Source organism: Nicotiana tomentosiformis, chromosome 7, assembly GCF_000390325.3.
Source record: "Nicotiana tomentosiformis chromosome 7, ASM39032v3, whole genome shotgun sequence".
NCBI classification, from domain to species: Eukaryota; Viridiplantae; Streptophyta; class Magnoliopsida; order Solanales; family Solanaceae; genus Nicotiana; species Nicotiana tomentosiformis.
The window spans coordinates 74157333-74172304 of NC_090818.1; the positions used below are offsets into that span (position 1 = coordinate 74157333).

The 14972-nt window shown below is 37.6% G+C and overlaps 1 protein-coding gene across 1 annotated transcript; it reads right to left on the bottom strand.

Moving 5' to 3' along the window:
* Positions 1–1452: 1452 nt before the first annotated feature.
* On the bottom strand, positions 1453–1812 carry LOC138895818 (uncharacterized). The gene has a single exon (XM_070180555.1). The coding sequence runs from the start codon at positions 1810–1812 to the stop codon at positions 1453–1455; it is 360 nt and encodes a 119-aa protein (XP_070036656.1).
* Positions 1813–14972: the final 13160 nt, after the last annotated feature.

A 14972-nucleotide genomic window follows, 5' to 3' on the forward strand; every position in this document is an offset into this window, starting at 1 on the left:
GCTAAAATCATAATTTCATTATTTAGATTAGTTTTCTATAGTTATATTTATAGTATGTAATTGTTTTTGGCTAGATTTGAGCCGTTCGGAGTCGTAAAGTCGAGGGAAAGGCCTTCTTATTGATTGAGCGAGCGAGGTTTGAGGTAAGTGACTTGTCTAACCTTATGTGGGAGAAATTCCCCTTAGGATTTGGTACTGTTATGGTAATTTGTAATATGTGAAGGTCGTGTACGCGAGGTGACGAGTGCGTACTCGGGCTAAATGTTTAAAATCCAGTTTCTGCTAACTAGTTTCCTTTTATTTTCTTAATTGAGTTACTCCGGCATGTGTAGTCATTATGTTTAGCCTAATTTCATATGTCTACATGTCTTATCTCTTATTTGCAATTTGTACAACATGATTAGTTGAATTAGCTGCTTCCTTGATTCTGTATTCATTATTTAACTGTGGAATTCTTTGCCTGAAATATCGTTGTTTCATTTGTTATATTTTGGTTCTCGTGATTATTGTTGAGGTGATTTGTTTGGTTATGGCACTAGGTTTATGCCGTGCGGATTGTTATTGTGGCATGAGGTTTCTACCGTGCGGATTGTTACTGTGGCATGAGGTCTTTTTTGTGCGGATTGTTATTGTGGCACGAGGTTTCTACCGTGCGGATTGATATTATGGCACGCGGTTTCTGCCGTGTGGATTGTTATTGTGGCACGAGATTTCTGTCGTGCGATTGTTATTATAAAGAGATATGGTGAGATATTTACTTTTGGGACTACGAGGCGGTACCTCTGGAGTGCCCCTATTGATTTCCTCCACTTGCTGTATTGTTTGTTGTTGTTGTTGTTCTTTAACTTGTAAGATTCTTGCTTCCTTACGTATTGTATTTGTCTTCTTGATTCCGTGTTGCTATCTTCCGTAAATTTCTATTGTTACACCTCCATGTCACTTTATTATGTCATTATATCTTCTGCCTTGTTTGTTATTAGTCCCAGTAGGGCCCTGACCTGACCTCGTCACTACTCTACCGAGGTTAGGCTTGGCACTTATTGGATACCATTGTGGTGTACTCATACTACGCTTCTGCATATGTTTTTGTGCAGATCCACGTGCATCGTATCAGCCTCGATATTAGAGGGTTGTGCTGTTGCTTGGAGACTTCAAGGTACACATGCCCGCGTCTGTAGGCCTCGGAGTCTCCTTCTATCCCGTCTTTTCCTTATTTCTTTATGTTTTGATAGAGAGTGATATATAGGATATTTGCAACACTGTATCTAGAGCTTGTGACTTATATTTACCGGGTTTTGGGAGTTGTTTATACTTTGAGTTGCAAATTTTATTTATTACAGTTGTTGACGTTTTGAGTCTTAGTTTAATATTTCAGTTATTCCGCATTCTTGTTAGTCTTACCTAGTCTTAGAGACTAGGTGCCATCACGACATCCTACGGAGGGAAAGTGGGTCATGACATTTGGTATGCCCAAAAAGCTTCACCAATTTTCTCATGACAGTCTCTCATGTTCTTTGCAACAACTTTCTTCAAAAGGTTACCAAGCGTTATGTTAAAAGTTTCAGCAAGGCCATTGGCAGGCACATTGTACACAGAGGACTTATGTTGCTTGAAACCAAACTTCTCGCATAGACTCCTTACGAGCTTATTTTCAAATGGCGTCTCATTAACAGTGATTGTGTATCTTGGTGTACCATACCTAAAAATTATGTTTGGCTTGATAAAATCGACAACAGTTTCCTTTTTCAGCTTTTTGAGTGGAACAACTTTAGCCCATCTAGAGAAGTAGTCCGTAGTAGCTAATATATACATCTATCCCGTTGATGACTTTGGAAGCGGTCCAACAACATCAAGTCCCCATGCATCAAAAGGCCATGAAGCTATAGTTAGATGAAGAGCCTATGGAGGCTGGTGGATGTAGTTGGCATGAAATTGACACCCATGATATCTTTTGGCATGCTCCATGCAATCTTTCGCCATTGTCGTCCATTAGTAGCCCATCCTCTTGAAGCAAAATTGGAGCTTAGGACTAGATTGGTGTGCTCCACATGAGCCAGAATGCGCTTCCTCCATCGCTTGGTGGGCTTCTTCTTTGTCAAGACATCGCAAGAATAGTCCTTCAAAAGATGAATCATGGTGCCCTTCACTTGATGTTTGTTCTTTGTCGTGGATCCTCAGTTAACTTTCCATGTTCAAGGTACTCTATAAGTGATTGCCTCCAATCTTCTTCTTCAATCACTCGAACAAATGTATGATGGCTTCCGTTGATTTGAAGATCAAGAAGTCTAGGAATAGCCCATCAATGACAAACATATACCTTTGTCGACTCATTCTCTCCAAGTGCGTCGTGGCCAAGTTAGCCAAAGCATCAACCTTGCGATTTTCTTCTCTTGGGGTGTGGTTTAAGAACACTTGGTCGAATCTTTAAAGTAAACTAGAAGCATATTGATGGTATGGCAAGAAATCTTCCTTCTTTACCTCCTAACTCCCCAAAAGTTGGTTGCTAATCAGCTTAGAGTTATCGTAGATCTCCAACTATAGAATCTTCATGTCTAATTCCATTTCGAGACCGACGATCAAAGCTTGGTACCCTGCAGCATTGTTGGAGCATGTTTCACCTAAAACAAAAGAGGATGGCAAAACTTGTCTTTCTGGAGAGATCAACACAACACCCGCCCCCACACCGTTACGACGTGCAAATCCATTAAAGAACATTGTCCATGGTGGCGATGTAGAGTATCAATGACTTCCCAAGCATTGGCGCCCCTAACACAGGCGGATCCAGAAAGTATCTTTTGATGCTTTCAAAAGTATTTTGACATGACTAATCCCAAGGGATATCCTTCCTCACTAGATGATTGAAGAGTTGACACCGTCTGGCCAGATTATAGATGAACCTCCAGATGAATGCTAAGTTTCCTTGGAGGCTTCGAAGCTCCCTCAAGTTCTTTGGCTCGGGCATTTTTTGAATGGCGTCAATCTTTGCGGGATCTACTTCAATTCCATGATGATGCACAATGAAGCCAAGAAACTTTCCTGAGGTGACTCCAAATGCACATTTGAGTGTATTCATCTTCAGGTCGAATTTTCTTAACCTTTCAAAAACAATTCAAAGGTCTTCAAGGTGGTAATGCCTACTCTTCGTCTTCACCACCAAGTCATCGACGTATCATTCAACCCTCTTTTGAAGCATGCCGTCAAAGATTTTTTGCATTGTGCGTTGGTAGGTGGCACCATCATTCTTCAGACCTAAGGGAATCACTTTGTAGCAGTATATCCCTTTTGAGGTTCGAAAAGCAGTACACTCTTCATCTTTTGGAGACACTCTGATTTGATTGTATCCGGAGGACCCATCCGTGAATGACATAGCTTCATGCCTTGTTGTAGCATCAACCATGAGTTCAATAATTGGTAGCGGAAGGTCATCTTTCGGACATGCCTTGTTTACGTCTCGAAAGTCAGCACAAACACATACTTGACCATTCTACTTCTTGACATGTACAATATTCGATATCCATGATGGGTACTTCACCTCTCAAATAAATCCCTCCTCGATGAGCTTGTTGACTTCGATTTCAATTTGTGGTACTAGCTTGGGTTGAAACATGCATTGCGACTGCTTCACATGGCGTGCTCCACTTTTGATCCCTAAATGATGAACGGATACCTTAGGACAAAGACCATGCATTTCTTTATATGACCAAGCGAAGACATCTCTGTACTCGGTCAATAACTTGGAGTATTCCGCCTCCTCCTGAGGTGTAAGAAGTGCACTAATAAAGGTGGTGCGTGGATCTTCCAGAATGCCTAAATTGAGTTCTTAAGTTCATCTACAGTTGATTTCCCACCATCTTCTAGTTGAGGGGGAGCCTCGTGGACTTCATCATCAACGTCAAGACATGGGCTAGATTCCACAATTATGTGATAGGATGTTTCCACAAAGTCTGACTTTTCTCTTTGACATCCTTGGATGGTTGGCATGGCCTCTTTTTCTTTCTCTGCTTCTTTACAAGGCTGGCAAGTGTAAACAATGGTTCTCCTTTGCACCTTTAGTGGACCATCTGTGGATATTGACAAAATATACTTCCTCTCCATACTTGATGGGAAAGCAGTACAAATTTCTTTGTCATCAACAACTTCATAACGACCTCTCTCCTCATGGCCTTGATCCTCATGTTTTGATAGTATCCTTCTAGATGGTGACTTCTTTATAGTTCCCAGGAGACAAAAGACGGAGATCTTTGATATGGTGAGAACTTCCTTTAGATGTTTGGAAGCTACACATTCACCCTTGTGACTCAGCCTTTCAAACACCGAGACACGGTGGGTTGAGCCTCCAATGCGATCAAACACTAAATCCCGTTTTTTATTTTCTTGTCCTTAGCTTCATTCGCCTCCTCTACCGACGTGTGTTGTGATAAACCCATCTCTTTGCTCCTTTTAGATGAAATTCGAAGAGGCTCTACCAAACAAAACCCTAACCCAAACTTAGGAGTGGCGACATAGTGCCCTTGCTTTCTCAACCTCATTTGGGACTCAATAAGCCCATGTATCTTTTCACTAATGACTTAGTCTTTGAGTTCTCCTAGTATTGATGTATTGGAGAAGTTGTAACCAGAATTTTCAAGCAGTATGAAGGCCGTAGGATCAAAGTGTCCTTTTATTTTATCAGCTTGGGGATTTCCTTCAGCAGACTCACAAGTCACGGATGGGATTTGTGCAACTAGGACGGTCATATGCTCCTTCAAATCTTGGATCGCTATGTGACTCATTTTATTCTTTGGAGTACATTCTTCTAACAGATGTTGTCCTTTCTTTCGACGCTCACGCGGAACACAGCGGAAAACTGGATGCTCCTTACCAGTCTTTTTCTGTATGTCACTTTCAGGTGATGATAGCTTAATGGAGACTTCTTCAGTTCTCTTCTTAGATAGCTTGACGGCACTCTATTGAGCCTTATTTTCCTTTTTTAAATTGACATCGGGCTTGTCGACTTATGGTTTTTTCTCCACACTCGGCTCACAAGAATTTTGGTAGAATTTTGCATCTGCAAAGTATGATTCTGTCTCAGTGAAAGGATTGATGTCTGCATCAATTTTGACTACCTCTCCATCTTTTCTGTACTTCAAACATTGATGCAAAGTATATGATACCACTCCATTCTCATGAATCCAAGGACGTCCAACCACCAAGTTATATGATGTTTAGCATTTATGGTGTGAATCAGGGTGTTTGACTTTATCTCACCAATGGATAATCCTACCCGGATCATTCCTATGTTTCATTGTCCTCCTTGGTTGAAACCTTGGATTGTTAGGTTACTTTTGGACAGTTTATCGATAGAGATCCCAAGCTTTTTTAGCACCATCTTTGGCATGATGTTGACATCCAAACCGTCATCAATAAGTATGCGGTTGAGACATTATTCCCGAATAGCCCCTATAACAAATAAAGGTCAATTATGTGGCTTAGATCCTAGCAGCAAGTCATCATCTGTGAAGGAACTTATTGCACAACATGTGACAACTTTTCCGTTATCATGATGTTCTTGTATTTTCGGTGGATCAAGCTTATCGTTGCTTTCCTTTGTTTCATCAGTACTAGAAACTACATGAGTTTCACCAACATGACTTCTATGAAGAAATTTTCCAGCAAAGAATTCATGCAATGAATTGGGCTTTCAAAACTTCGGTGATAAGCTACCGTTAATCTTCTTGATAGTAGAAGATTTGATATTTCTTGATGGTTGTAGCCTATCCACATTGCTCATCATCGCTCTTGGCTTAGGAATTCGTAGCCTCAAAATTGCTTGATGTTTTCGCTTCTTGTGAGTGATTTGAATCCAACCCTCATCGTCTTTGTGTTTGGAGTGATTGTCTAGCTCTATTGAACCTTCAAGAGTTTTTCTTGGAAGATCAACTTCAACGGGCTCGAAACTTCCAAATTGTAAAAAGGCAGTGGGTACGTCTGAATCTGGATAAAACTCCCATCAATTCATCAAGGATTGTGGGTACGTCTGAATCTGGAAACAGATAAACTTTTGCCTCTAATTCCTTCAAGGTGGGACGACATTTCTCCTCTTTGGGATTTTGACTCGGGGTCTTATCCTCCTTCACCTTTTGTTTGGTCGTGACTTTCACAGAAGTTGCTTTCGCCGCCATAGATTCTTTGCTTTGGTTCTTTGATGCAACATTTTTCTTGAACTCCTTCTGATCAGCAAATGGAGATGCCTTGCCATGACTTGCGATGCTTAACTCCATGTCATGCGCTCACGTTGCAAGTTCTTCAAAAGTTTATGGTTTGATCCCTTGTAGGATTCAAAAGACCCTAGTGCATTCCTTGAATGCACATCTCCACAGTAGATATTTTTGAAAGGCGATCCTTGGAGTCCAAACTTAACGCTCTCCAACGATTGATGTAATCCACCAGGGACTCGTCTTTCCTTTGCTTGGTGCTTGTCAACTCTATCATGCTTACATTTCTTCGAGTACTGTAAAACGATTGAGGAATTCCTTCTCAAGATGCTCCCAACTATCAATGAACTCGGGCTCCAAGTCGATATACCAGTCAAATGCATTCCCTTTCAAGGAACGAACAAATTGTTTTACCAAAGGTCACCATACATTCCAGCATTGCTACAAGTCTCGACAAAGTGGGCAATATATTGCCTTGGATTTCCTTTACCATCAAATTGATAGTTGGTTGGCATAGTTAGACAATCAATCCTCTTAGTATAAGGCTTAGAGTAGTACAATGAACTTTGCGATGGTCTGCCATATTGAGCTCTAATGATATTTTTTTATCATGTCTTGCAATTGTTGGACAGATAATGCTGCAACCGAAGTGGATTGCTTTTCCTTCTGAATGCTGAACTTGGCAAGCGATTCCTCAACAACCGTTTTTTGCGAGGTGAAGACAGGTGAACGAGGAGGGACATGGCTTGACTCTACAGGTGCATAGGCCTCCAATTTGTTCATGAATTGAGTGATTTGAAGGTCTTTGTCTTCTACAGATTTCTTCAAGACTTCTATAGTCTATTCCATCATAGCAAACTTTTCATCCACGTTAGTTGCGTCAGTCATTAAGGTGTTGACTTTCGTTGAAACTGTAGAATCCATCAAATCCTCAAAGCCACCAATGTTGGAGGTTTTTTGAGAAAGTTCGTCAAATAGCAAGAATGTGGTGTTTCCCTCAGAGATTGTGGACGTCATGTGAGATATGCTCTTCTTTGCCATCTCCAAGGAGGCGAAGTATTCGGATCCATCCAAGCCACTAGCCTTGAACTTGCTTCGAGTGATTGGGCTAACATGGCTGAGCTCAACATCACACTTTCGGAAGGCCATTGCAGCAGTAGATCTGAAGTTTGCAGTTTTCAACTTGCAAGAGGAAGAGATGAAGGGCAGAATTGGTCCCACCGGGCGTGCCAAAAATTGTTCGCAACAAATTTTTGTAGTATGAAAAATAAACTGCAACAAAAATAATATGAAGAAAAAAAAAGATTTTATTGATAAATATTTGTGAGTACAATCTATGTACTTCTTGATTCTCCTCTATGAAATTCTCCGTGATTCGAGGGCTTGAGAAGCGTCTTTCTCGAATGTAGAGCGATGCAGACCTCATTGTGATGTATTTAATCGCCAAGAACGTCGAGCAACACTTTGTTGTTTCGAGTTGATCTCCGGGAAGAACTCCGTTGACCACTCCTTTGTTGAAGAACTATGCAGTTGATGATTGATCTCTTTATTTGTGGATGCCTTCACCAATGGCGGAATGCTCTTCTTCAACTCTGAATGTCCCCAGAGACTTATGTAACCCCTCTATTATAGTTGTAGAGGATGGATAGTCCAGCTACATATGAACTCTCTTGCTTGATTCTGATTGGCTCATGTGAGTCATCAAACTTATCACATAAGCTATGTCATAATATTGCTTGTGATTGGCCAAGACATGTCATTTTAGACACTTGGCAACTCTTGATTGGTCTGGGATTGCCACATATTTTAACACGTAGCATCATCTTGTTGGCTTTGAGTTTGACTGGATATGTCATGTCACTTGGCACATGGCATGAGTCCGGTCCTTAAGATGAAATGGACCTTTGGCTTAAAAATAATAAAATGGACGAATTTCATTTGTAAGTCCAAATTAATTTTTTAACCCAATTGAATTTAATCCAATTTTTTTATGAATTAGACCCAATAAATTTTATATGTCTACAGTCGTACATATATACATAACTAAAATCATAATAAAAAATAGTTATAAAGGAAGAATACAAAAAAAAAAAAAACTTCAAGCGATATCATAAAAATGTATATACTAATTAAATTTCTCATGTGGGAAATTTTAGTTAATAAATAAAACTCATAATTTAATAATAATAATAATAATAAACACAAAAATATAAAAATACTATTTCGATATTATACACAAGATAAAAATATTATATATATATATATATATATATATATATATATATATATATATATAACACAAATTAATAATTATCAAAAATATTGGTAGGATTTTTATAAAAATAATAAAAGGCTTATCTTTTCATACTTTTGATAAATTCAAAAATTATAATTTAGTAAAAAAATATTATATTATTTAAATTTTCAGTAAACAAAAAAATGAGAGAACTAATCAAATATTACAGTAGAAAAGAATGTACGAAAAGAGGGGTGATAAATATAATTTTATATAATTTAATTTTGAATTAATTAAAAATAAAAGATAAATAAATAACACTCAATTTTGTTTTTGATAAATTTAGACCATTGAAGAATTTTGAACAGTATAACATAAGTTTAAAAAAAATTAAAAATATTTTCAGAGTAAGAAAATATATATTTATGTTATATTAAAAGAGAAGTAATATCAAATTATTAAGCCAACTGACAAGTTAATAAAAAATCACATTTAAAAATGTATAGTACTAAGTACTTGCTAATTTAATAAAGAATAAATAAGGAACAAATAATTTATTTGATTACTATATGATATCTATCTTTTGATATTGTATAGATTTTGTGTATTTTTCTACACTATATAAAATAATAAAATGACAATTAAAATTTATTAAAATAATATGATATATTAAATTATAATTTTGTAAGATTAATATTCTGTCAAATTATGGGATTATGAGCCTAGTACTATTGTAAATGAGAAGAAATTGGTCTGCTTTCATGGGTAGTTATGAATCTTTCCGGAAACTCTCTACCACCCATACATTGGGAGTTGGGACCGAGTCCGTGATAAGATACGGAAATATCAACTTGCAGGTAGTGGGATACCAATGTGATACGTTCACCATAAGATTTCGTGCCCTGCGCTTTTCATTCAATGCCCACACTCTTCACACGTGTCTCTTTCAACAAATATCATAGGCATTGTTATGAAAATAATTATATTGTGGATGTCCATTTATTTCTCCGCTATAGATAATCTTCCTGGAGAAGATTATCCATTTAGTACTCTGTTGAAGTTTATCTACAAGCAGTTGATGCAGGCAGGTTGCAAGCAGCTCAATAAAATGATTTGCAGCAGCTTCTTATTAAACAGGCAGGTTGCAAGCAGCTCATGCAGACAGCTTACAAGCAGCTAAAGAAAAGCCTTGCAGCTGCTTCCTTTCTTCTATAAATAGAGGAGTTTTCAGTTCATTATGAACATAAGTTTAAAGTTTGAATAATATACCAGTTTCTCTCTATACTTGTCTTTACTTTACTGTCCTTATTTTATAACACGTTATCAGCACGAGACTCTGCCATCTCGAGAAAATACTTTGAAAGTATCAGAGGTACGAACTTTCTTTTTCTAAATAATGTCAAATCTTTCTAAACTTGAGTTTGTAGCTCTGGATATATCGGGCAAAAGCTACATGTCTTGGATGCTTGATGCCAAAATTCATCTAGATGCGATGGGTCTGGCAGACACCATCAAAGATAAAAATCTGGCATCAAACCAAGACCGTGCCAAAGCAATGATATTCCTACGCCATCACCTTGAAGAGGGCCTGAAAATGGAATATCTTACTGTTAAAGATCCAGTCATACTGTGAAATAATTTCAAAGATAGATATGACCACCTAAAGATGGTCGTTCTTCCACAGGTACGTTATGATTGGACTCATCTAAGGCTACAAGATTTTAAATCTATCAGTGAGTATAATTCTGCTATGTTCAGAATTATTTTTCAATTGAAACTATGTGGTGATAATATTACTGATCATGATATGTTGGAGAAAATTTTCACCACTTTTCATGCCTCGAATATGCTCCTGCAGCAGCAATATCGAGAGATGGGATTCAAAAAGTATTCTGACCTTATCTCACATCTTCTTGTAGCCGAGCAACATAATGGGCTATTAATGAAAAATCATGAAAGACGGCCTACTGGTTCTTGTCCATTCCCTGAAGTGAATGAGACGAACTTCCACCAAGCTAAGCGTGGAAGAGGACGTGGCCCCAATCGTGGTCATGGCTGTGGTCGGGGAGAAAACTCTAATCGTGGTAATAACAATACACCAAAGAACCCTCCTCACCACCAGCAGTGGAAAAGGAAGGAACAAAAGCATGAAGCGGTGCAAGCAGCAAAGCCAAAAAATACATGCTATAGATGTGGAGGAAAAGGGCACTGGTCACGTACATGTTGTACGCCAAAGCACCCGGTTGAGCTGTATCAAGCCTCCCTGAAGAAGACAGAAAAAAATGCTGAAGCAAATTTTATTTCTGAAGATAATTTAGACCTCATGCATTTAGATGTAGCTGATTACTTTGCACTCCCAGAAGGAGAAACAAGTCATGTGATCGATGATGAATCTGTAGAGATATAAATATTTTAATTTTTGTTGTTTGTAGTAGATAGTATGGTTATGTAATAGTTGTACATAAATAAAAGTTATGCTTTGATAATGATGTTTACTATCATATTTATTTTGTTTATGTCATTTTGAAGAATATGGATAATCCTCAAATTATGTTTGGATCAAAGACCAATCATGAAGATATTTGTGTAATTGATAGTGGAACAACTCATGCCATATTCAAAGATCAGAAATACTTTTCTTATTTGCATAAGAAAAAAGCAAATGTTTCTACAATTTCCGGTAATATAGGTTTGATTGAAGGCTCCGGAAGAGCTACTGTATTTCTGTCTAAGGGAACAAAACTTATTATAGACAATACATTATTCTCCTCCAAGTCCCGAAGAAACTTGTTGAGTTTTATGGATATCCGCCGAAATGGGTATCATGTTGACTAGATGAAATGAACGTGGAATATCTTTGCATTACAAAGAATATTTCTGGCCAGAAATGCATTGTAGAAAAGTTACCAACTCTATCTTCTGGCTTATACTATTCAAAAATTAGTACAGTTGAAGCACACTCTATCGTAAACCAGAAGTTTGCGGATTCAAATATTTTTGTGCTTTGACATGGCCGTTTGGGCCATCCTGGATCAATAATGATGAGATGAATTACTGAAAATTCAAGTGGGCATCCATTAAAGAACCTGAAGATTCTTACAAATAATGAATTTTCTTGTGATGCTTGTTATCAAGGCAAAATGATCACTAGATCATCACCAATGAAGGTTGGCATTGAATCCCCTACCTTTTTAGAACGTGTACATGGGGATATATGTGGACCTATTCACCCACCAAGTGAGCTGTTTAGATATTTTATGGTCCTAATAGATGCATCTTCAATATGGTCTCATGTATGCCTACTATCATCTCGCACCCTGGCGTTTGCAAAGCTATTAGCCCAAATAATTCGATTAAGGGCACAATTCCCAAATTATCCTATAAAGGCTATTCGCCTTGATAATGCTGGAGAATTCTCATCTCAAGCTTTTGATGATTACTGTCTATCAGTTGGGATAAAAGTTGAACATCCTGTAGCTTATGTTCATACTCAAAATGGCCTTGCAGAGTCATTTATTAAACGCCTGCAATTGATAGCAAGACCGCTACTTATGAAAACACAATTGCTCACTACTGTTTGGGGCAATACTATCTTGCATGCAGCATCACTTATCCGTCTTAGACCGACACATTATAATAAATATTCTCCGTCATAATTGGTTTTTGGTCATGAATCAAATATTGCCCATCTACGAATTTTTGGATGTGCTGTATATGTGCCAGTAGCACCACCACAGCGTAGTAGGATGGGCCCCCAAAGAAGGTTAGGAATATATATTGGGTTTGAATCACCCTCTATTATTCGCTATCTTGAACCATTGACGGGAGATTTATTTACTGCTCAATTTGCAGATTGTCGATTTGATGAAACAAATTTCCCACAATTAGGGGGAGAGAAAAAGGAAATCAAAAGAGAAATTATGTGAAAAGTTTCATCATTATCTCACTTTGATCCACGTACCTCTATATGTAATCAGGAGGTCTAGAAGATCATCCATTTACAGAATATAGCAAATCAAATGCCAGACGCATTTACTGATTTGAAAAGGATAACTAAGTCGCATATCCCTGCAGAGAATGTGCCTATCTGAATTGATGTCCCAGCAGGACCATCTACTAGTATGAGAGCTAGTGAACCTAAAGCACGCCTGAAGAGTGGTAGACCTTTGGGTTCTAAGGATCGAAATCCGAGAAAAAGAAAATCGACAAATGATCAAAATGATATTATGAAGGGATCTCCTAAAGAGACCCAAGATCTGATTAGTTCTGAGATTCCTGAAAAAATCAATGAACCCGAGACTCAAGTGAGTGAGAAACTTTTAATAAGTTCTACTGGTGATGGAATTAATTTAAATCGATCTGAAATAGTGGTGGATAATATTTTTGCATATAATGTTGCACTTAACATTATGCAAGATAGTGAGAATCTTGAATCCCGATCTGTCGAAGAATATCGATAAAGATCTGATTGGCCAAAATGGCAAGAGTCAATTCAATCGGAATTGAAGTCACTTGCTAAAAGAGAGGGTTTTGGACCAGTAGTCCAAACACCTGCTGGTATAAAGCCAGTTGGTCATAAATGGGTTTTTGTGCGAAAAAAGAATGACAAAATTGAAGTTGAAAGATACAAGGCTCGCCTTGTTGCACAAGGATTCTCACAACGACCTGGAGTCGATTATGAAGAAACATATTCACCCGTTATGGATGCCATAACATTTCGATATCTCATCAGTTTAGCCTTACGTGAAAGGCTTGAAATACATCTAATGAATATGGTTACAGCTTATCTGTACGCGTCACTTGATAATGAAATTTACATGAAAATTCCTGAAGGATTTAAAATTCCTAAAGCATATTCAAAATCTCGGGAAATGTACTCAATCAGATTACAAAGATCTTTGTACGGTTTAAAGCAATCTGGGCGCATGTGGTATAATCGCCTCAGTGAATATTTGTTGAAAGAGGGTTACATAAATGATGTTATTTGTCCATGTATTTTTATAAAGAAAATGGCTTCAAAATTTGTTATACTTGCTGTTTATATTGATGACATAAATCTTGTTGGAATTTCAGAAGAGCTCCAAAAGGCAATTGAATATCATAAGAAAGAATTTGAGATGAAAGATCTTGGAAAGACAAAGCTTTGTCTTGGTCTGCAAATTGAACATTTAGCAGACAGGATCTTTATCCATCAATCTGCCTATACAGAAAGGGTCTTAAAATGCTTTTACATGGACAAAGCGCACCTATTGAGTACACCAATGGTTATTCGATCACTTGAAGTGAATAAAGATTTGTTTCGACCTCCAGAAGAGGATAAGGAACTCCTTGGTCCCGAAGTACCCTATCTCAGTGCAATTGGTGCACTAATATATCTTGCTAATGCTACAAGGCCTGACATAGCATTTTCTGTTAATTTACTAGCAAGATATAGTTCTTCTCCTACACGAAGACATTCGAACGGGATTAAGCATATATTACGATATTTAAAGGGAACTCTTGATATGAGTTTGTTTTATGCTAATAAAGATAGTGCAGATCTTGTTGGTTATGCAGATGCAGGTTATTTATCTGATCCCCATAAAGCTAGATGTCAAACCGTTTATGTTTTTACATGTAAAGGTATTATCATATCATGGCTCTCCACAAAGCAATCTATTGTTGCTACTTCTTCAAATCATGCTGAAATAATAGCTATCCATGAAGCAAGTAGGGAATGCGTATGGTTGAGATCAATAATTCATTTTATTCGAGAAAAATATGGTTTGGAATGCGAGAAAAGACCCACAATTTTATACGAAGACAATGTTGCATGCATAGCCCAATTGAAGGGAGAATTTATAAAAGGAGATAGAACGAAGCACATTTCACCAAAATTATTCTACACACACGATCTTCAGAAAAATGGTGACATTGATGTGCAACAAATCCGTTCAAGTGACAATCCGACAGATTTATTCACTAAATCTTTACCAACTTCAACTTTTGAGAAGATGGTATACAAGATTGGAATGCGAAGACTTAAATATTTGAAACAAGATTTTCATCAGGGGAAGTAAAATACACGATGTACTCTTTTTTCCTTACTAAGATTTTTTCCCACAGAGTTTTCCTTATAAGGGTTTTAATGAGGTAGCTAGCAATGCGTATTACTAAATATGTGTACTCTTTTTCCTTCACTAGGATTTTTTTCCACAGGATTTTTTCCTAGTAAGGTTTTAATGAGGCACATTATCTTTTAATGAACATCCAAGGGGGAGTGTTATGAAAATAATTATATTGTGGATGTTCATTTATTACTCCGCTATAGATAATCTTCATGAAGAAGATTATCTATTTAGTAGTCTGTTGAAGTTTATCTACAAGTAGCTGATGTAGGCAGGTTGCAAGCAGCTCAATAAAATAATTTGTAGCAGCTTTTTATTAAATAGACAGGTTGCAAGCAGCTCATGCAGACAGCTTACAAGCAGCTAAAGAAAAGCCTTGCAGCTGCTTCCTGAAAAGCCTCGCAGTTGTTTCCTTTCTTCTATAAATAGAGGAGT